The 24,326-nt window shown below is 38.8% G+C and overlaps 2 protein-coding genes across 2 annotated transcripts; both read right to left on the bottom strand.

The window, feature by feature from the left end:
• Positions 1 to 1,330: 1,330 nt before the first annotated feature.
• On the bottom strand, positions 1,331 to 15,852 carry lats1 (large tumor suppressor kinase 1). Its single transcript, XM_042503143.1, has 8 exons — positions 15,697 to 15,852; positions 14,158 to 14,605; positions 12,190 to 12,307; positions 9,763 to 11,216; positions 7,721 to 8,303; positions 6,113 to 6,295; positions 5,154 to 5,260; positions 1,331 to 5,071 (listed from the first exon to the last, which is right to left on the bottom strand). Exons 2-8 carry the CDS (start codon positions 14,494 to 14,496, stop codon positions 4,559 to 4,561), a joined length of 3,297 nt encoding a protein of 1,098 aa, XP_042359077.1. The 5' UTR covers positions 14,497 to 14,605; positions 15,697 to 15,852; the 3' UTR covers positions 1,331 to 4,558.
• Positions 15,853 to 16,872: 1,020 nt separating this feature from the next.
• On the bottom strand, positions 16,873 to 23,279 carry nup43 (nucleoporin 43). Its single transcript, XM_042503558.1, has 8 exons — positions 23,049 to 23,279; positions 22,489 to 22,611; positions 21,570 to 21,647; positions 19,939 to 20,101; positions 19,677 to 19,812; positions 18,950 to 19,101; positions 18,674 to 18,790; positions 16,873 to 17,416 (listed from the first exon to the last, which is right to left on the bottom strand). The coding sequence occupies exons 1-8, from the start codon at positions 23,166 to 23,168 to the stop codon at positions 17,187 to 17,189; spliced, it is 1,119 nt and encodes a 372-aa protein (XP_042359492.1). The 5' UTR covers positions 23,169 to 23,279; the 3' UTR covers positions 16,873 to 17,186.
• Between the last annotated feature and the right edge of the window lie 1,047 nt (positions 23,280 to 24,326).

The raw sequence follows: 24,326 nt of genomic DNA, 5'->3' as shown, positions 1-24,326 counted from the left end.
CTTTTTACCAAACGTTAATATATTTTCTCCCCCCATTGGTGAATACAGAACTTCCTTTAACCCTTTTTCCCACATGTACCAACTTAAACTGGAAATCTAAATGGACTTTTCACCCATAGCTTTCTGTCTTTTTAGCTTTTTAAAAATGACACGAGAGAGGGTGCTGTTGTACTGTTCCCCGGCTGTGATTTGGTCAGAGACACGAAAACTTGGGAAAGAGACTCAAAAATATTTTTCCAGTTATATACAGCATCTCAAAGTAATTTTTAAGGGGAAAAACCCGCTTTATTAAAACACCGTAGCCTATTTGCTAGCTCCTTTACTTCTCTGACTGAGCATCTTTGGGTTGTGTACAAAATAAGACATGACATTAGCTGATGTTAGGGTTAGCCAAACATACCTGGAGATTTGCAGTGAAGTATCCGGGGTTCTTCCCTTCGCTTCGTACTTTTCTGAGAACTATTCATAATTTAACTCACATGTAGTTTATGTAGGCTCAAATATGTTGAATGGCGTTACGGTGAAAAGTTTGTTACGACGACCTACTGTAAGCTAAGTAACGGTTAACGTAATTTCGAACACCTGCTGAGCGGAGTGATACATGCAGAGTGAAAAGTCTCAGTGCTGCTCTGCTCACGAGTGCCTCCTGTCCAATCACATTGCTTGGTCGGAACTACATTTAAGTTGGTATCTGATTTTGAGATGATTAACTCTAATCAACTAAACTTGAGCAAATTTGTTTGATTTCTTGCAAAAATATGGGGAGAAGGCAATGAGCAATTAAATAAAACATGGCCAAAATATTACAAAGAAATTAAAAAAAAAAAAAAAAAACAATCAGAAGAAAAAGCTGAAAATAAGCACAAAAAAGACGAGAGATGTCAGGTTTGGTCCTACTACCAACCCAAAGTGTCAGTATTTGACAAACCTGGGAATGAGACTCAACAATCAAAAATCTTTCTTTATAGTCATATACAGCACTTTTAAGTATTTTTAAATAAAAATGTATTTGACTCTAGCTTCTTAAAGTTGAATATTTTCTAGTTTCTTTACTTCTGTACCTGGATATCTTTGGGCTGTGGAAAAAGAAAATACCTGAGGATGTCATCTTAAGCTTTGGGAAACACTGATTGTCATTTTTCACCATTTTTTACTTCTTATAGACCAAACAACAAATTGATTAATCGAGAAAATAATTACTGGCTGTTGGTTTTGTATGCAAAATAAAAGATGAAAATACATATTAGTTGCAGCCCTCATGTAAATCACCATTCCAGTCTGTTATGATACTAACAAAAATTCAACACAGGGGGTGTGCATGGAAAACATGTTTTGTTCTTTACATTCTTTATTTTACACCCTCTTCCCTGTACCCAACCTGCTAGAGCAACAATGTACACAAAAATAAAATTCTCTCACTTACAATGAAAACACAAAACCAGTGCAGAATGCCAGTGGTCACCATGAAGTCCATAACTACATTCAGAGATCTTTTGCTAAACACAAAGTACAGCGGGTTACAAAATCATTGTGATATGTGATGGAGAGCAGCTCTCTCACAGTCAGTCCATCAATCCAGTTTTTCTTTTTTTTCTCAAATCAGCACAGAAACACAATAAATTCAACATCATAAAAGTCAGCTGTAGTGATTCTCAAAGTCAGGAAATAACATTAACTTTTAAGGAACTGAGTTTTAAGCTTTAAGGTGTCTCCCAGATCCTCCACAATGTAGAGTACTACAAGATGAAGTGGTTAGGTGCCTTAAGACAAGTCATGTCTGGTTGATAGTGTCATAACGCCACAAAAACTAATTTTAAATTCTTGTGTACATTATTTTTTTACATGTGGGTTATTGCAAAAAATAAAACACAAAAAGTTAAAACCCATCTATTTAGTGCTTTGGTTGAGAGACAAGCATAAAGTCTGAATGGCGAAGAAGAAAAAATCTATTCAAGGTCCTTTGAATTAGTGTTTTTAGGTTTTTGGGTGAAAGAGAGACAACATATTTAAAGACGGCAGCAGTAGTGGACACTGACGAGGGCCTGCCCTAAGAAAACAAAAATCAGCTGACAGGGAGAAGAAAAGTATTTACATCAACTGTATACAACTTAATTTATAAATACATTTTAATTATAAATTAGAAAAATAAAACAAAAACCTACTGTAGTTCAATCAGCTACTGCTACTCTTATTTTTTTAAATGCCAGTCTGATTATTAACCCTCTTTATATTTGGTGAAAGATTAAAAAAAAATCAAAAAGGCACAGCAATGAATAATTAGAGCAATTTATCCCTGCAAATTTCTACGAGTCACAACACTAAATCCCCATTGCAACAGACATTAAAATATAAATTAAGACGATTTTCTTTTTAACCGATAAATGTAATTCCAACAACGAAAATTCCCACACTCAAACAGCATCTACACTAGCTTCACCAGTTACAAGTTTCTTAAATAAATTAAGGCTTTAAGGGGAGTTTGCGATAAGAGAGCACCCTGATTTTATTCTGCTTCCTGTTCTTCAGGCAACAAACATCGTACAGCGTACCTTTCATACGTTAAAAGCAACATTTTGGGAAAAACTTGCTTATTTGCTGTCTCACTGAGAGTTGGATGAGCAGATTGAAACCACCATCACGTCTGTCTGGTTTATATGATCCAGCTGTGCAAAAATCTCCCTACCAGATCCTTTCACTGCTCACTGTGGCTTCATATTTATCGTACAAACATGAAGGTGGTACTGATCTAACACATGGCAAGACAACGAACAAACATGTTTTCCCAAAATGCAAAACTATTCCTTTAATTTGTAGTGTGAACTTAGAGCCTGTTTACATCTGATATTAATAAGTGTTACCGGCAACGAAGACGCAATTATGAATCAGTGACTGAAACCACTTGCAGAGGAGGTCTGGGACACATTTGAACACACACAAGTTGTGAATGGACTCACTGATACTCCCTTTACGCACAAAAATAGATGCATCGGTTTCAAATAACATAAATTTTACTGCTTTTATAATTCCATGTGTCCTTTTTGATAGCTACAGCAACTAGATGGGACTAGAGGGCAAAGTCAGGAGCTTCAGGCAATCATATTAATGTAGCTTTTAAGGAGGCAGCCTTGAAGAAGGCGAGGGTGTGTAAGGCCATTGAATTATTTTCAATATATTAGGGATTTGTACCGTTTCGCAAGTTTTAGAAATGTCTTCGGCGTCTCCTACAGTTGTATTTGCTTGAACAGAGGTAGGACATAGTGAGCTTATACTTCAACCTATTCCTTTTCAAAGGGTAAGATTTAATTTTTGTTGTTTATTAAAATGTATTCACTGAGTTTTGTTTGTTTTAAATGTTTGAAATAAAAATCTGTTAAATCAATCATTATCCATGTCCAGATACGCATCTAGCATCAAACATAAATGAACCTTAAAAGCAAATGCATCCTGATGCGCCCCTGCAAGGACTGTGATAAGTGCAGGACGTCGTGGTTGCTTTGGTGATAAGGCACTAAAGTTCTATAAAGCCTCCGTTCCACAACACAAGAAACTTGCTAACACCTGCAAACGTCTGTCTTTTTAATGCAATGGAAAGTGTACAATCAGCATTCACACCCGGGTCAAATGACTCTACAGTACACATGGGTATTTATCATCTCAGGCAGTGATGGAAACACAACACCGGGGTGAATGCACTCCTTCTAGCCCCTGAACTGTCAAAATGTAATGGTGGGCCTTCAATAATTACCCCCATCTTTTCCTAAGCTCCACCGAAACGTCCATCCAAATTAGTCTGCACTGAGTTTGAAACAGAGACTGGTTGAAGTATGGATATTTAAGTAAACCGTGAAGTTTTCACAAACCTCTGTCCATGCTGCTTTCTATTGTATTCCTGTTCTCCCACCTGTCTGTGACATCAAAAAACACACACACACAGAGGCATACTTGTCTGCTGCAGAATCTTGTACTTGTACACAGCTCTTGTCTACTGGCAATAACGCCTATTTTAGTGAGTTTACTCATGTCTAAAAAAACCTGCATGCACACACAAGCTCATTTTAAGATGAGTTGGACAAAGGTGGACTTTTGAATGTCCATCGTTTTGCCCTACGGATGGAGACGTATTGAATTCTGCCGACAGCAATCTCCAGCTGTACGGTTACAACTGCTAACATAACTAATGAGCAGCTAGTGACAGTGTGGACGTAAAAACTGTTTGCGAGGCCACATGACCTTCAAGCATAAGTGACATAGGTAGTAGTGGAATCTGAACACAAGTGGTCAACTGGAGACGCACAATAGCCACCCATGTGAACGAGGATGTGTCTCAGCTGTCCACTTGTGTTCTGATCACCGGATACGCAGATTGATACCAGGTGTAAACAGGCTCTTAGAGTTTCGATATCAAAGTCTGTTAATGTGACCGTGTTCTGACTGCTCCTACAAACATACTATCCTATGTTCAAGGATTTAAATGCTTTACCGTTGCATTCCCCTTCTCACACACACAAGCAACCTCCAAAACCTCGTTATTTACAAGCAGCTCAACTAGCCTCAGGTGCTAAACGTAGACCAGGTCTCGGCCCTGAGTCGCTGAGCTACCAGCTGCCTCCTGCACCGGGCCCTCTGAGTCCGCCTCGTCTCCGTTGTAACCCTCATACTCAATGGGTTTGGGGCAGCTGTACGGGTGGCCGTTGTCGTCAAAGAAGCGACGGAAGGTGAACTCGTAGAAGGCATGTTCGGGGTGTTTGCCATTGCGGAACCAGCTGTTGAGGGTATCATTGACGTTGTCTTCGCCATCGCTGTCACTGCTCCACAGTTTATCCGGGTCCACAGGGTCGAAGTTGGAGGTGTCCGTGGAGTGAGCGATGGTGGGGACATATGGCGCCACCTGCTGCCGTAGGTCGCTGGAGAAGTCGATGGTCCTGAAGAAAGGATGAGCTTTGATTTCGTCTGCGCCATTCTTGCCAAGGCGGTCCTCGGGGCTGCGGCACAGTTTAATGATGAGATCCGATGCCTCTGGGCTGAGCTTGGCCAGCGGGGGAATGTGTAGCATGCTCTTCCAGTTTATCACCTGGTGTTTGACAGCGGAAACAACAATAAGAAACAATGTAGTCTGCAAATGCATTACATTTCACTGCAGGTGCTTCGCATACCTTCATCTGTGTCTCCAGGGGTGTGGTCGCTAAGAAGGGAGGCTGTCCAACAACCATCTCATACAAGATGACACCGACACTCCACCAATCACAGAGCTGGGTGTATCCTGAGGAGACATGTTTACGTCAATCACACTGCAACATCTCTCAGCAGACTTTTAAAGCACATAGTCAGTTTTGTACAGGGTTCCCACATATTTTCATGGACAAAATTTAAAAACTTTTCTGACATTTTTCAAGGACTCAAAATATTTTTTTCCCTGCCCCACTTGCCCAGCGTTTTTCAAACATATAAGATTTAACCATAATTTCAGCATCCCCAATGATGTGTTCAAGGACTGCCAGAAATGTGAAAATCCAACTATACTTTCTCTTTTTACAGTTTCTGGCTATGATAAGCTGTGCACTTTTGGCAGTTTTTCAAGAAATCATGCATTCGAAACCATTTTCTTAAAATTAAAATAATTAAAATATTAACAAAAAAAATCATCAAAAACAAATTGCTGAATATAACTATTTTTTTAAAAGAACACATTTCTTCCAATCCCATGGTTTTCTTTAAAAATAAATGTTAAGAGAAAGAAAACGACAAATACCTTTTATGTTTTCTCTAAAAACCTAATTCTAAAGAAAAAAGAAAACTGACATAACTTATTAGTTTTCCATGAAAATCACCAGGAACATTAATATATATATATATACTAAAAACACCACAACATGCCTCCTAAACCTGCAGGTTTGGAAGGCATGTTTTATTTAAAATCAATGAAAATTAAAAAAAATAAAAATAAAAAAACAGCCAACTTAAAAAGTTGTATGCCCCTTCCATAAGGCAGAAGTGCTGTGGGAACCTTGTTTGTAAAGAAGTATGCTTTCTCTTTTTAATCAAACAAGACAATATAAATTCTGGAGGGGGAAAAATAATAAATTAAATTTCCTCCCGCTGCAGTCTACTGTACCTGTTCGGAGCAGCACCTCTGGTGCAATATAGTTAGGCGTTCCCACCAGTGAATGTGCCAAACAGCGCTGGTGCTGCCGGGCCTTTCTCCTCTCCAGAGGCTTCTGGCGGTCTATACAGCGGCAGTTGGCCTGGTCTTCCCATTCCTTACTGAAGTCCATGCTGTCCTGCCTTACATGGTCACCTGGAAAGAGACAACAAAGTACAGCGCTCGTTACTTAGCTCATTATACTGATCAGCCCCTGTGTCTCCCTGTGTCTCCCTGTGTCTCCCTGTGTCTTCCGAGGGGATTCAAGAATCTGGATTTTTGAAAGGCAATAGTTGTTTTTTGGACTAAAACTGCAAATATATGACTATTTTCAAGCCAAAAGTTCAGGAGCAGGAAAATTAATTTTGACAAGCTGAAGCTCCAAATTAGACTTTCTACTTTATAAACACTCACCAAGATGACTGTGTTAATTATTTATGAATTTTATACCGATTGCTTCATAAATTTAGTAAACACCTTCAAGGAACACTTCACAAAATCCAATAAACTTATTTTTCCTCTTACCTGTAGTGCTGTTTATCAGTCTGGATAGATCTGGCGTGAGGTGCAGAGTGGGCCATAGAGATGTCTGCCTTCTCTCCAATATAAAGGAACTAGATGGCACTCAGCTTGCAGTCCTCAGAGCGCCAAAAAACTACATTTGACAAACGCGAGTTCCCTCTAGAAACCATGACCAGGTCACTCAAGATAATCCAGACCTTGTTGTGAGCCATTTTCATGTAGGAGCTATTTTCTTTCCACAAAACTACACCTGCTAACCGTACCACTGCAAAGAAGGAAGCGTGCATCTACTGCTAGCTCTCCCGGCACCACAAAATTAGCCAACGAGGAAGACGCTCGTGCCATCTAGTTTCATTACATTCAAGACAAGGTAGACATATAGACCTCCAACACTCAGCAACTCACACCAAAGCATCTAGATTGATAAATAGCACTACAGGTATACGTCTATTTTTGATTTGGGGGTGAACTGTCCCTTTAAGACATTAAACTACTTGGACACTCTGTTTAACACTTTTGGGACGGTCACTGCTTAATACCATAAATACCTCGCTCTATTCTGGCATTGTGCCCTTTATATTTAAAACAGTGAGGACAGCATTTATGTTTATAAACTCAGATCATCAGAGTGCCGAGGAAGGAATTACAGCTGAAAATATACACTGAAAATAAATTAGAGGATAATCAAGTAAATTCAAATATTTTACAGCAAAATTTTCCCAAATTCACCAGATGCAGCCTCTCAAATGTGAATTGTTGTTTGTTCTTTTTCAGCTATGATATATGTTTTATATTTATGTTGTAAAATACATCAACTTGGGCTCTGGGAAAGTGAAGTGTGCATTTTTAAACCATTTTCTGACATTTTATATAACAATTCCTTAAGGAAATATCTGGCAAATTAATCACTAATGTAAGTGCTATAGTGTGATTATATTTTTTTTTACCTAAAATACCTCAGATCCATTATACTACAGGCCAATTAGTTCAGACATTTTTTTTGTTAGATGAATTTAATATTTTGGATGCACATTTTGACATTAATAAAGTGATACCCACCACTCTGGTAATACTTGGAGTCATGTGTCCAGCGGAAGCCGGTGCAAAGGCCGAAGTCGGTCAGCTTTATGTGTCCGTCTCTGTCTATGAGGATGTTATCAGGCTTGATGTCTCGGTGGATGAATCCCATCTTGTGGACGCTCTCCACAGCGCAGGTGAGCTCTGCAATGTAGAACTGGGCGAGCTCTTCTTTAAAGATGCCGAGTCGGATGAGTAGGCTCATCATGTCCCCTCCAGGGATGTACTCCATGACAAAGTACAAGTTGTCCTTGTCTTGGAAGGAGTAGTAGAGACGCACCACCCACTCGTTGTCAGCTTCAGCCAGGATGTCTCTTTCAGCCTTGACGTGGGCCACCTGGTTCCTCAGCAGCACGTCCTTTTTACGGAGCGTCTTCATGGCGTAGAGCGCTCCTGTGTCCTCTTTTCTGGCCAAGCACACTTCACCGAAGGCTCCGATGCCGAGGGTCTTGATTCGTTTGAACATTGACTTATCCATCTTGGCTCGCTTCAGCCGGATGTAGTTGGACTCCTTCTGGCAGAGCATCATACGCATCTGCTCCTGAGCCTCTGAGGACAAACCCACCTGAGCACAAGACAGTCAGAAGTGATTTAATGGCCCGCATAGTTTCAAAAAAATAAAAGGTAAATAAGAACAAATACGTGGTCCTGGTTAGACATAAACTGACATCAAGGGAATCAACTCTGAGAAACCAGTGCAAAATGCATTTAAAATGATTTAGAAGGGCAAATAGGGTTGGGCGATATGGTGATATATGTCGCGATGGTAGAAATGTGTCCACTGGCAAAGATTAAGCAGTATCGCTTCAGCCACGAGAGTTATGTCGCAAATCAGTAGGTCAGGCTGTACCCATCGCAGAATTTTGTCATTTAAGTCAGATTTGGCTGTTCAATACAAATATTGGACTATTCACTCCTGTTTTTCCATATAGAGTTAGAAATGAACAGGGCCTCATGGGACATTTAAGGTAAAGATGATAATCACCTGATATAGTAAACAAGCTAACTAAGGTAGCGATGAAGCTGAATGCACAACAGCCACCAGGAAAAAGTCACCAACACAACACTGGAGTCAATGGATAAAGTGTAGAAGTTACAGTAGAGAGTAAAAAGATGCGGTTTGATGTTTCTTTTAGATTGGTACCTTTTTGTAGTTTTTCTTAGTAGGTTTATGATATCTCTCTTGCACTATAAGGATGCATTTCAATTTCGTTGTACTTGTGCAATGACAATAAAGACATATTCTCTTTTCTATTCTAACATCAAATGTTGGCTATATAACAAAACTTCTCTTTAGTGTAACTAATGACAACAATCGGCCATTTAGAGCTTGAAATACTGTCACCTACTCAGCTGGACTGGACAGCTGGTAATTACAAATAACTAAGTAATAAGTCTTTCGTTTTAAAATCAAATGTTTTATGTGAGGCAGTGATTTTTTTATTCGTGATTAAGTTGCGGTTTCTTATTTGAATTTCCAGAACAATTACTGTATGGTGATATACATGGTGACTGTGATATGAAATGTCATAAATCGTGATGAAGATTTTGGCCATTTCGTCCACCCCTAAATGCAAACATACCGTGTTAATAATCACTTATGTCCAAAATAAAGATGCACAAGCAGTGACATGAGTGCGATGGAGTGGCATGCATCTCCTTCAGCCACTGGGGCCGACATGCTGCATTTACATTTAAAATACAAAGACCTGTCTCTCAACAACAGCTTACTTGAACAACTGGTGTGTGTGGACTATTTTGTGTCACAGGACAGCAGAGATACCTTTACCTTTTAGCTCAGCTGTAAGTGACAGCAAGGAGAGAAAAGAAGAGAAAGAACAGCTAAGAAAAATACAACAGCATGAAAAAGACAGACACAATATCGCAATGACAAGATAGCACAGAAGGAAGTTCAGAAAGAGTGAAAGGTAGTTCTTTAAATAGTAAAAAGTGGAATAGATTTATTTATAGCTACAGTGAATTCATTAAGAAAATTTTGTGACTACGGTTGTTGATCTTCTCACCCTCTGCATCTCACTTTCCAGCTGCTTCCTCCTGCGAATCCTCTGCTGATGGTTCTTTAGGATATTCTCCACGTGTTGCTCCATGAAGAACTTGAAGGCCTGTGGGGAGTACAGTGCGATTCTTCCAGACTCCCCTTTCCGCTCTTCATCTTTCTTGTTGCGGCGGACAGGAACGGGCGATGTTGTGATTTGAATCTTCTCCCCATCTGTTGCAGTGCTGCTTTCGGAGCTTTCTGTCGTCTTGTCTCTGGAGCTGTCACCACCACTGCTCTCCTTCTCAGCGTGCTCCTCCCTGCCTGTGCTAAGCTTGTTTGCCCCTTGATCGTAAGCAGGGGGGCAGGGTGCAGCCTGCTGCTGGAGGAGGTGCTTGGGATAGGGCGGAGGGGGGCCCTGGTAGCTGGGGACTTCTGCTACAGGGATCTGAGGCACAGGGGCTGAGGGTTCTGGGTAAGCAGGTGCAGCTGGAGGCAGCGGAGGCTGCTGCATCCATGGAGGGTGTGTGGGAGCCACTGCAGTGTGTAACTCAGGTTTCTGGACACGCATGCTTTTGACTGGCTGCAGGATGGGAGCCTGGGTGATGGCAGTGACAGTGGTGGCAGAGGGCTGGGAGCTGGACTGGTGAGGTGCTCTGCTGTTCAGTTGGTGGTTGTTAAAAGAATTAGAGCGGCCCGGCACGTTGTGCTGCCATGACGGGGACAGATCCTGGTTGCTACTGTTGCCAGAGGAAGACTGGGACTGACTGGGGTTCAGAGGAGCCTGGGACCAGGACTGAGGAGGACCTATGTTGTACATGTCGAGGTTGTGACTGTTCCGGTTGGGAACCATCATGGACTGAGGGATGTTTCCACCGTTTAGGTAAGAGGGAGAAGATGCAGGTCCTCCTGACTGCATCTGCTGGTCAGTGGGACTGTGCCGGCTGCTCTGGTTAACCGGGTACGGAGGAGGAGGCTGTCTGCTGCCCCCCGCCATGTAGTCTGGCTGAGGGGAGCCGTTCTGAGACCAGCCGGAAGGGAAGGTGAACTTATTCCCCCCAGAGGTCTGCATTATGATGGGCTGGTGGCCCACGGGCACTGGGCTGATCCCACGCTGATTCTGAGGTGCTGACGACTGGTAGCCATCAGGCCAAGCCCCCTGGGGTACGGGAGATATGCGGGACCCCAGGTAGTCCATGTTGCCAGAGCAACGCTTACTTGATGGGTTGCTGTCCCAGGATGATGCAGGAGGCATGGCTCCGCGGTTTGGTGGAGGTGTGACACTGCGCACCTGAGGCGGCAGTGGTGGGTTAACTCTCTGGTTGTTAGCAGGGTGACCCTGTGGAAAGGCAGGAGGCGGTCCAGGGCTGTCTGAGCGGTACATCATTCCATCAACTATAAGAGGACCGTGTCGAGGAGCCAGAGATTCCTTAGAGCCTTTCCAGCTCGGCCTCCTCAGCACAGCCTGCTGGATGTGAGCTCCTATTGACACAAAAAATAACAGAACTAGAACAACCACCTTGCAGTTGTGCACCTCCACAGATGAAAGTTGAAGTTACAGTGTACATCCATGTCTGTGAAAACATGGATGCTTCACACGTCTTAACCCCAGACAGCACAGAAGATCTATTCAATCAGTGCAGTTTCAAGGTGGACACAAGATCAGTGTCGACAATTCAGTATCAGTTAACCAAAAGTTGCCCCTTCTGTTCCTGAGATATGATGTTGAATAATGGCGAGAAAAGTGTTTTTGCACCACATTATGATTTCACAGTAAAAATGTAAAATGTAAGCACTTTTATCTCAATGAATATTTGTGTGAAATTTTGTTTTAATTGGCGAACTAATTCTTGCGTTTTGGGCAAAAACATGTGACCTTGATTTATGACTTTCGGAATCAAATAATCACGTCATTGCTGAGTACAACTGGACGTTTGTGCCAAATTTAAGGAAGGTCCTGACAGGCATTCTTGAGACATCGTGTTCACGAGAATGGGACGGATGGACAGCGTGGAGGCACAAATTCAAGTCAAGGTGAAGGGATGAAACGAAAGATTATTACTTATATCGCTGAATCCTTGTAGCTAAAATAATAGAAAAACAAAATCCATCTGAAACTGACACTTAAAGAAACAGTGAGTTGTTTGAGCGTACTTTAATAAAGGTCCAGGACTCCAAAACACACTTTTGATACTGACAATTGTTGCCAACATACTATAATGTCCTTCCTTGGGTGTACCGCTTCTGTCATTATAAATGAAAACAAAAACCAAAATTCCAGTCCACCTCTTCCATTACATAATGCAATGAGTCATTTTCTTTTTGTCAGCATGTATTGTCATTTCTTTAAGCAAATGTCCCAAATCCTGCAAACAATGTCAAGGTTGAATGAACACGCCTGGATGGAAAATAAAAGAGGAAACTCAGCATTTAGTCCCAGTGGACAGTTACGTACCTGGGGCTTTTAGACCTGTAGTGTTGGGGTTGGCAACAGCCATCTGTTCCCTCATGGGGTCCTGGTAGATCACCTTACCCGTGTAGTCTATGACTGCCCCCATACTGCGACTGTTGCTCTGTTTAAAAGAAAAAAGGACAATTAACATTTATAGTCTGTGTAATCAAAGTGTGACAATGCAAATTAACTGTAAATGATTTTTATATAGGACTGATTATTTTGCCTAAGCGTTCTTGTGTCATTGCAGTCTTCAAAAATCATGTTTGTGGGCTAAAGGTGCAAATAATTATTCTTAAGTCGATTTTTCAAACATCATTTGCTTCATCACTCAATTAATCGTTTGGTTCTTTTGCTTGTCTTCATGGCTTTAAATTACCCTGCCCTTCCACACATCAGGGATTTTCTTTCATTTTATGTTACAGCCAGATCACTAAGACCCTCCACCACTTTACTTTTAAATGTTCCTCATGTGTCTCATAAGAGTTCAGGTAAGATTGCTGTCTGTTTTTCTGCCCCTTCACTGTGGAATGCACTGCCTTGGGTTATTAGAGATCAGCTCTCTCTGTAATTTTTAAAGTAAATTAAAGACATATCTTTTTAATCTGGGTTTTAATTTGGAATAAAATTACAGTCTTAATTTTAAGTGTTAATCACTGATTTATTTCCTACACTTTATTCCTGCCGTTTGTTTGATTTTATAAGCTTTTTTTAATGAACTTGTAAAAAAAAGTCCAAAGATATTCAGTTTACACTCATATAAAACTTCACACTGAAGTAACTGTAATCAAAGAATGATTGGAGGTTTGTAACTCAGTCAACTGTCAAAATAGTTGCAGAATAGTGCTGCCACAATACTGGAATTTCCAACTTTGATTCAATATCTTGAAAAATACTGTATTCAATACCATATTCAATACCGGGGGATAACTGGCATTGACAGCAAAAATTAAAATGTTCTATTAAAAGATAAACTATCAAAAGATAAATACAACAAGGCTATAACACATTTTCATAGACACAATTTCCAAACTTTTTAATGACTTTTCAAGAACCCATACTAATATTTTTCTTGCCACACTTTCTGGGCATTTTTTAAGAATACCAGATTCAAAATATATTCAAACATAATTTCATAAAATGGCCATATGTAAAGAGAGAGAGGCAACGTGGGGAGAAAATGAAGAAACATATTTGATGTTAAACAAACACTGTCATGTATCAATTAATAAGAGTTACTTTATGTTGACAGCTACAGAAAATAAATTTACCACTATGTTACATTATATGGAAGGTTATCCACAGAGGATTAATCAAACAATTTCATTGCATACAACAACATTCCATGACTTTTCCAGACCTGGAAAATGTGATTGTGAAATTCCCTGACTTGTACAGGTTATCCATGACTATGGGAACCCTGTATAACATCACAATGGCGATTTTTCTTTTCTCTGTTAGTAGCAAACATAACAATATTAACAATAAGAGAGAGTGAATAAGTGCAGCTTGTACCAATGTATCAATACAGCATAACATGACTATTGAAACCTTTTCAAATATTCAGATTTGATATACTGATAAATCATTCATTTTGGGCAACACTTTTGCAGAATAATAAAACTAAGTAATTAACCTTGTTGCTAAGTTTTCCCAACAGTTTAAATTTTACTATAACTTACAACTGAAAGGTTCTGCACTGCAGTTTGTACCACTTCATACCTGGATTGCATGCACCGTTTCAAAACAAGTGGCAACTGCCGCCTGAGAAACTACTTTTGTACTGTCACCCGCACAGGCTCGTCATTCCACTTTGCATACTTTTCATTTTTCAAATAATTCTTCGGTAAACTAAGTGCACTGAGTGATTATACTCTATTACAAAGTTATGTTTAGAATGAAATTCCTCCACAGTCTTTCACAACAACATGTTCCTGAGAGAAATAAAAAACAAACAAAATCTCATCTCACCTCATCGAAGGGGGGTTCCAGCGACATGTGTTTGTTCACCTCAGGGCCTGAAGTATTGGGCTCATTGGCAAAAGGCAACAGTGATTTGCGGATCTCCTGTAAGGCCTTGTGGTAGGGTTGTTTGGGGTCTCTGCAGCGCCCCTGTTGCCTTGGGTCCTCAGGAGGCATTTTTCCAGCTCCTCCAATGTCCGCTTTAGGTGGGTCCGAGGGTTTGGACAAGTTACGCAGGCTGTTACGAATTTCCTGCAGCATTTGCTGGCTGTTGCCGCTGTAGTTGCTGGTGGGGAATGTTTTGGGTCTCATTTGTCTGTATCCTTCGGGTTTCTCTCCTCTCTTCATATAAGAGCATGTATGATGACGATGAAGGGGATGAAGAGGGTGTCACTCAGTCCAGGGTGGCAGCGCAGGGTGGCAGAGGTCTCTGGTGTCTTGACTTCACATCTGCATGCTGCCGACAGAAATATGGTATGAGAGAATACAGAGCACATGTCATGTTGCCAAACAGGTTGAGCAAAACAGATGTAGAAAGTATTTATTAACTGATACTCTCAGATAAACATTAGATGACTTCAGATTACTATTATTAGACTATCATTAGATCACTCCCTGAGTCCATCACAGATTTGCTGTTTTGGCATAATATATATCTCTTTAGAAAAAGAATACAAAGAACATGTACAATGTATTAAAACACCAAAGAAGTCAGAACAAAATGCCTACTTCAGACTTAAGTCAATATTTAGTGTGGAAAGGGAGGCCATACTAAATACTTAAAACTCTAGCCTGTTGAAGTTGCTGGGTTGTTTTTTTTAATATTAGCGTTTCAATACTGTTTACATATTCCCTGTATGTAAGGAGACTACGGAAAAATAAATATGTATTATCATTACAACCTTGTTCAAATAACAATATTTAAGTTGGCCTAAAACGTTTGCACAGTACTGAAGGTTATTATTCCATATGTTTCTACCTTGTCTTGTATCTCTCTACTCCGCACCTGTGTTTGTATGTTGTTGTTTACACCTTTTGTTCAACCTTTCGTTTGACATTATTTCGTTCCTATATGTACTGCGCTGAATCGATGAATGACGACAGTCTGTCTTAGGTCTTATTTTATCTCCCATTATTGTGAGGCAGACCTTTTACTGAAAAAGTGCTTAACATTTCACTTTAATTGAAACGTGTTGTTCAAAGCCTCAAAGTATAGAAATGTGCCTCGGGATAAAAAAAAAAAAAATACTCCTCCACAAAACAAGTATCGTTAGCAGCTCAAGCTAATAGAGCGCTACTTTAATAGTAATTCCCTTGCGTCGAGCGTTGTCAAATTTACGCTACAGTTATTTATCACGTTCGCCTAAATATCTCCGACACATGGTGACCCATAAACTGCACATCCAAGTTATGAAAACTACACTTTAAATTAAACTAAACGGCGTAGCAGTTCCTCCGCGGCCTCCATTTGCTGCTAGGCTAATAGCTGCTAGCTCGGAACACAACTGGCAACAGTTTGTTACCAGTTAGCGGCGTCTGACAACTTACCAGTGACTGTAGCTGCAGCATTCCTCGATACTTTTCCTGTTTTGACAACAAACGATATTTTCTTGACTTTTTTTCGGCGACAAAGACGTGACTTTAACACAAAATGTCCTTGTTGTGACAAGCTGGCTGATTCCTAGTCGCTTTGAATTCCTGGGATGTCTGGATGACAAGTACAACAGCAACAAGGTACACACGAAGAAGAAACGCATTACATTTCCGGTTACTGTAGATTTCACAATAAAATACTCTTTTTTTTTTTAAGTTTAAGGACTTTTTTAACCCTTTCAAAGTTTGAAAACTGAGCAAAGTGGTTATTCTTGACTCCTTTCAAAAACATGCTAAAAAGACCAGATGCTACAATACAATGCATAAACTAGTATGTGAATTATGTGTAATGTGTGTATGATGCCAATATGTACAACACAATATATACGTAAGTAGAAATAAAAATAAGAATATTTACAATATGTACAAAATGTTAAATAGATATTCAAGGGTGGGAGAAATATTAGGCGAATGTTCATCTGTTTAAATTCATCCTAAACATAGGAATGACACATACAGTTCAAGTCACAGTTTTTAAAGTTAGCTGCAATCAAGTGCTGGAAAACACATGCAAGAAATTGGTTGGATAAAAATATTGATGAAAGAAATCATACAAATCCATGTGGTATTTTTCTTTTGTGCTCAATTTATTTTAAAACAGGGTAACCTCGGTCAGACAGTGAGCGCCAATAAACACACATAATTTACCTTTTACATCACATCAGAACTGTCATTTTTAAAGACAGACCGGAAGTACTATTGGCGCATTATTAGGTGAAGTTTGCAGACTTTACACAAATTACCCGGATGAAGCTTGACAATTTTTTTTTAAACCTTTCCCCATCCTCCTTTGCTTTACCTTTGGACCATCCATTTTTCTGTAGCGCCTGATCACTAGTTAACATGAGTGTTTTAAGTTCGGCAGCGGTAATTTAAAGTAAATGTAACACAATATTTGACAGATTAATGGTGGACAAGCAGGTATACACTAACTGTAGCAACAGTATTCATTTAAATAAAGACTAAAACAGTGGAGGTGCTACATCCATTGTGACCAGGCAAAAAACATTAAGAAGTCCTGAGCCCTTCCTTGGATTTCTGCTTAAAAAAAACTTCAGTGGACTCATGAAATTTTTATGTAAAGGCTTTTTATTTATTTTCTTTTATTTCAAAACAAAACAAAAGCACAACAGAGCTGATATACTCTGCTTGGAATGATCTACAAAAACCTTGATCCACTGATTAACCCATCCAAAAATGCACAAATATAGTGTGTATGCAACATTATATGACAGACAAGAAAAACCAAAATGTCATAAGCACACTTTTGAAAACAGTATTCTGGGCACACTGTGTGATCAAGCGAGACAATAAAACCTCTGTTGTGATTGACAGCAAATAAACAGACATTCATCCACATCTCATGCTGCACTCTCGCAACTCTTTTAAACTGGGACCTGTCTATTGACAAAAATGGCTTCTCCGTCGGTCCCACAGACGAGACATTGTCCAAGTACGTCCAAACTGTTGACAGACAGCGTCTGGCTGGGCAGCATGTGAGTCGTCTCCAGACGGCCTTTACTGGTGTCTCCGCTGAGCCAGGCACTGATGAGGGACTGGTTCCCTCCCGCCGGGGCCATTGCACTGCGAGATATCATGCTGTTGTTCCTGCCACCTGGAGAATAGTTACAAAACCATCTTTATTAATATTTTAGAGTATTATTATGAATACCACATTATGCATTATGTTGTTCCTTAGCATGAAGACATTTTAGTTCTCGGTTATCTGTATCACAGCAGCTGACTCAGTCTTTCTGCGGTCGCTCTGACATCCAAAAGATAAACTCTGTATCTGTATGACTAATAAATTAAATATATAAATGGCCTCCGATTAAGATTCTATCAGTCTCTATTACATGATTGTGCTGTCATGTATCATTTTCAGCTCCTGATGCAACTATTTGCAGATAAAATCTTTTTTTTTTTTAATCTATTATTTGTTATGTTATCCTTTATTTATTTATTATAAATACAATTTTGGTTTTATTGGATGAAGCACTTTGTGTTGTAGTTTTGCTTGTATGAAAATTGCTATAAGAAATAAAGTCTGATTGATTGATTGAAATGTATTTAATTAAATTCCACCACCGAATTTCTAAAATCATGACAATACTTTCAACATTATTATTTTAAAAGATGTAACCTCAGTAACTATCCAAATATGTTAATTGCATTTTATTGTATTTCTGATTTAGTGGTGCAGTATTGAGTCTTAAAACTCAGGAATGAGTTAACATTTTAACAATCCCTGTTTCCTCGTCTCAAATTCAATGGTTTTTTTTTTTCATGGGTTTTTGGTTAAAAGTCTGAAATAAGGACAAGTTTAACACAAGTTTAAGAGACTTTAACGTTTAATTCTTTGTCAAAAAAAGCATCAGTAAATCCCACTCTCTTGTTGTTGTTGTTGTGTTGTTCTGCTTGTTGTTTTTTATGAGACCAAAGACAAATCTCCACACTGTGGACAATAAATGAATTAACTAACTAACTAACTAACTTTGAAACCTTTGTGTGTCTTATTAAAGGTGGCTGCTAAACTGAATAACAGAATCACTGGCAAATCTTAGTGGCTCATATCAGATAGTGTGTGCGTGCAGGGGAGGTTCTGTAGCTGCCTGTTAAAATAGATGTTTTCTTTTCTTTCTTTTTTTCTTTTTTTGGTTTATATTATTTTCTGGTTTAACTTGTCTAATTTGGTGTGATTTTGTGTTATTCTTGTTGTTTCTTCTGTCTGACTGTGGATCTGTTTATTTTTACATAATTCATATTTGTGCATTAAGTATAAGCGTCATTATGTTTAGAAAAATGCCAAAATTAATTAAAAAAAACTGAATAACAAAAATAAATAAATAAATAACAGAGTTACTTGACTTGCCTTGTAAGAAGGAGGGCATGTCTGAATGTGCGGAAGTCTCCCAGTGCAGCAGTGAACCGTCCTCTGAGCACGTGAACAGGTGATCTGGGTTGGTTGGGTGGAAGTGGACTTCCCACACTGTAACAAAAAAGAAAAAAAAAAAGAAAAAAAAGAAAAACATTTATAAAACAAAGCATTACAAAAGGAGAATCTTTCTCTATGTACAACCACGTCAGACTCGATCTGTATGTTTTAAACTGGTAAAAAATAATTCATCTGCGCACAATAAACTCTTACTTTCAGCAGAGTGTGCCTCCATGAGCGAGAAGGGTGTGTTGCCTTGTCTCACATCCCAGACACACAGCATGCCGTCCTGGCCTCCTGTGGCCACGATGTGCTGCTGGTTCGGATGTCTGTCCACGCAGTGCAGAGGGACTCTATCCCCTGACCTGAAAGGAAAACAATTCATGATCAAAATCACCCAAATATAAAGAGGGTTGCCTCATGGTTCCTTGGATAAAATTTAAAAATCTTTCCATGACTTCTCAAGGACCCCAAATAAAATGTCCATGATAATGTGTAAAACAAACATTGCATTATCTCAAAGGTGCAGTGGGGTACAGTTCAACAGTAGTAGTGCGGCATAGGTGTGGAAACTTTGGCATTCGTGGTCCTAAATGTTAAATCACACTTTCATAACATTATTTTTTCCCTTAATATCAGATTCAAACCCTCTTAAAACACAACACCACCTCGCGGCATACATGGATGGCTGTCACTAATAAATTAATGTGTGGGAAACCTTGCAATTAGTTTAATTACAATCAACATCTTGTCCAAACTTTGAAGGATTTTACTAGTTCCATGACTTTCCCAGGCCTGGAAAACAAGTTTGTGAAATTCCATGACTTCTGCAGGTTTTCCATGACAGTGGGAACCCTGTATTGAATGCCCCAAGCAGAGAGCAACACAGAAAAATGAACATTAAGAAAGGTTTTGTAGTGTTAAAGTTAGGAGATCTTACAGGGAGAGAATTTGGGATGGCGAGTTGCTCTGTTGTCTTAAGTCCCACAGCTTGAGTTGTCCAATAGAGTTCACTGTCAGAATCTCTGTTGTCCTCAGGTACGTCACAGCATGAATTGTGCTGCTGTCTGCGTTCTCTAGCAATGGTTAAACAAACAAAACGTGTTGGTCAAATTATACTCTTCCAACTCACATGACCTGAAGATGCTATCATATACCAAGAACTGTAATGTTATGTGCATTTTGCTTAATTTTAATCTCACCTATGACACGAATCACTCCCTCCTGGTCGGCTCTGAAGATGATGATCCTACCATCTTCACCAACTGTAACGATCTCAGGGCTGCTGCACACAACACCAGTGCAGGGAGCGTTGTCACAAGGGTAACGATGTGCTCTTAGCCAGCGCTGAGAAACTGATATTGTCTGCAGTCGAGAGAGAGGACATCGGACAATTAGAATATTTACCAGACCACAAGTATGTTATGTATCCTGTTTGTCTAACATTCACTTCCTTGAACTGTAACGCATTTGTGTGGCCATTCTCTTGTTTGTCGATGGGAATTCAGTCGTGTTAAATGACGGTTTACGAAGTCATCAATAACATCTTATGGACATGATGACCTCAAGGTATGTACCTTTTATACGCCTCTCACAACGGGAAGATGAAGGCAAAGGTCAACCCTGGTAAGTCTAGCCCCAAGTTATTCCTGGCAAAGAACAGGGTCAAATGTTTCTTGAATCAGAGAATAAAGTATACCACACAGGATTCTCAGTTACTGTTTGTAAACAGGCTCCTCAGTGAAAGTGAAAGTAAAAGCCCATATACACTCTGGTTTTGCCTTTCGCCTAGCTGCACGATGCCTGCTTATTACAGTCTGGCACCTGGTCACTACCTTTTTTTTTTTAACGCCCCAACCTCACCCGGGTGCTGTGGGGGTACACTCTTATAAACGTCCTGAACACAGAAAATAAGACAGAAATAAGTAAATGTAGGTAGGAGGCAGAGAACATACAACCACCACACACTTTTGTTGGGTTAAAAATGATGACTGTGAGGGATTACTTCTGCATGAATGTATACATTGTCTTTATAGTAAAAATCCTGCATAGTATATCTTCTATGTTCACAGAGTTATCCATGTTTGTTACTGTGACATGCACAAGAGTGAGCTGAAAGATGCACCATCTCTAAATATCAGTCTGACAGTTTTGTTTTTTTGTTCCAACAGCATTTCATTTAGTTTGCTTTGTTTAATTTTATCAAACGTTTCATTTCATTTTATCAGAGTGCAGGATGAGCAGATGCACATGTATACTATTTGTATGTTATTGTGCATATATGTCTCTGTGTGTGTAGGTATGTATGCATATATGTATATAGTCTTCTTTTCTATTTTATTTTTTAACAAAAACAATGAGAAAAAAAATGAAAGTAGGAAGAAATAGAAATACCACTCTGTTACTACGCAGCTGTAAACTGTTAATTCTGCATCACACAAGTAATCATTATTGCAAATACTGTAAGTATCTTTCTGTATATTTTTTTCTGTAGTTCTGTAAACCTCAAATAAAAAGAAAAATTGAAAGAAAGATATGAAAATATAGGATGGTTGTTCACAGGTTGTTAAATGTCTTGAAAGAAATATGCATTGCTCTTTTATTGATATATAAGATACATATTATTTACAGAGTGTGCCAAATTTCTGCTAGTGATTAGCACCTCACTGCAACCCTTGGTGCATGTTACTTCTCTGAATAATATACTGCTGTGAATGTGTGTAATTTGTCCACATGTTATAGACTCATTATGGACGTCCTCCTACATAAACTGGATGAGCTTAATGTATGTGAAAAATGTGGATTTTGAAGACATTACTCTGCCAGCATGTACCTGACTCTTTTGGTGGTGGCGGTAGATGGTGACTGCTCCAGTTGATGATGTCGTGACGATTCTGTCTTGGTCCAGAAACTTTAAAAACAAAACATACAAGGAGAGAGATGAAATTAGCTCTGGTATTATAAGTACACCAACTTCTATTACAACAAAAGTTTTACAGACATTTGGTACATCCTGTCTTGAATCCACAAAGATGTTACATCAACGTCTAAAGTATTGTGCATTCAATCTGTTCTTTGCAATAAATACAGCCACGGTGACAAATGAATTTCATCATTATGTACTTTATAGCATAAGATAGACTTTATTGATCGACACACTGAGGAAATTTACTTGTTACAGCGCCTAAGTGCAACGTTAAACATACAGTAAAAAATATCAAAAGGAGAATATAAAATACAAAATATGACCTGAATTAAACAACTATCAACAGACTCTACACTATCGACTATACACATTATTTCACAATCAATACACAGTATTGCAAGCTATTGCATAAACTATATACCATATTGCACAATATATAGTATTGCACAAGGTGATTTGCATCCTGAGGTTGGTTAAAGTGGAGAATGCAGATGGTTAGTGACTGTGGATTGCGAATGGCAGACCAAAAATGACCAGTACTACATAGTTGTGAATACAGACAAATAACAGACATTGCAACATTTTGACTGTGAACAATCAAAGCTAACAGACAGTGCAACATTGTGATTGCAAGTAAATCAGATTTATCAGACTTGGTACACAAGAGAAAAAGTTAGATTGGTGCATTACTAAATTACATGTTGCAAAGTGCCCACTTCAGGCCAATTGCACAACTGAACAATCTTTAATATTTACATATACAGTAACTTTAAAGTGCTACACTTTAGTAGCACTTATTAGTTTGGATTCTGAGTGATTGTCTTACTTGAAGGTCCAGAACATCTCCATCGTGCTTGTGTTCACATAAAAGCTGTGGATCTCCTTCAAATCCATCATCCATGCCAGAACTTCCATGATTCCCAATGGACCAAAAGGAAATCTTGTTGTCCTGTTATGGAGTTATGGACACACAACGGGGAAACTCGTTTAAATCATTATAATGTGAAGCAAAGAATAAAAGACAGGAAATATACTATCTAATAGACCATTTCTGATAACCAGTCAAACAAGCAAAATGTCTTTTACTTGCCATTAGACTCCCAATTTGGTAGGATCTCAGCAGACATATATAAGTCAGCCTTTAAACCTTGTTAGTAAATGACAAATTTATTTTATCATGCCATCTCTACAGTAAATTTAACACTTGTTAATGCACTAGTTGCATGCCGAAAATACACAATACGATTCATAACACGTTTCAAGTCGTATTTAGAAAGTTACAATGTGTATGAGGCAGTAAATTCGTAAACTAACCTAAAATTAATACATTTTTCTATGAAGTTTGGTTATTATTAGTATGATAACAGTAACTGACAACTTGCCAACCTCGTTATCCCACGAGCCAGTCGCAAAGATATCTGGTTGCTGTAGAGACGAATGTGATACTGGTCGCCATCTGGTCTTACTGATTTTCTGGGACACGTACTTTGCATTTATACTCTCCATTGAAACAGAAACGTTGTGCACACTTTAAACTATAATAACGACTGCTGGTGTTAGCTTAGCATTGACGGGACACCGGAGTGCGCGCGCCTACTACTTTGTACGTAACTACGGTGGCTCATTAAGGTCATACTATTAAATTCAGCGATTTGTCGCACATTTACTATTTACCCTCCTAGATAAGGATTTAGCCCCACCTTTAGTATTTGATACTTGTTTGATTTCATTACCGAGCATTGAAAAAAATCATTAATTCATCATCATCATCATGTAAATAAATAAATGAATTAAATGTCATCGAAGTATAACCATGTTTTACGTAGAAGGCACAATCAAATTATTTCATTTCTTATAATAATAATAATAATAATAATAATAATAATAATAATAACTTAATTTATAAAGCACCTTCAAAAACAGCTGTTTACGAAGTGCTTTGACAGACAAAGCAAAGGCAGGAACTCGGGGAACAATAAAAATAAACATCATTACATCAAGCAAATTTGATAGGCCTATAAGATGATGAGATTCTGATGACAAGCAAAATAATTCCCAAAATAACTTGTTTGTTTTGTTTTTATACAGGTGAAGTGTGAGTGAAAAAGGGACTGTGTGGGTGGGATCATATATTTGCTATATGACACTTTCAGATTGAATTCAAGTCAATAGGCCTTCTTTGCATAAAACATTATTTAGTATTATTAGGCTACACACTATTATTATATTATTATACCATTACTGAATAATGATTTTATTGCTGTTATTTCATTCAGGTGTCATTAATGTAGCACTCAAGATTGAATTAATAAATAAAGAATAAATGTATCTGTTCACTCATTACTTGATCTTATACTTTGCAATGATTTCTTCAATCAAAGTTTGATCTTACTTTTCTCTCATCATTTATTAGAGAACTTTTATTCCGGCACAGGACACTTGTGACTACCTCTGCTTTTCAGTATTAGGTCAGAGATTATCCAAAATACATGTAGAAATAGGCCTACGGTTCAAAGGATTATATTCACAGGCAGTGTGACATGTCATTAGTATTGTTTAGAAATTGTGAGGGATATATCAGTGTCATTGTCAATGTATGTTTCCCTGCGCAATAATATAGGCTTTGCAGTATATTCAACAAGTGTTTCGCTCTACCGTTTCTAC

Source organism: Plectropomus leopardus, chromosome 16 (genome assembly GCF_008729295.1).
Source record: "Plectropomus leopardus isolate mb chromosome 16, YSFRI_Pleo_2.0, whole genome shotgun sequence".
Classification (NCBI taxonomy): Eukaryota; Metazoa; Chordata; class Actinopteri; order Perciformes; family Serranidae; genus Plectropomus; species Plectropomus leopardus.
This window is presented reverse-complemented; position numbering and strand designations above follow the sequence as displayed.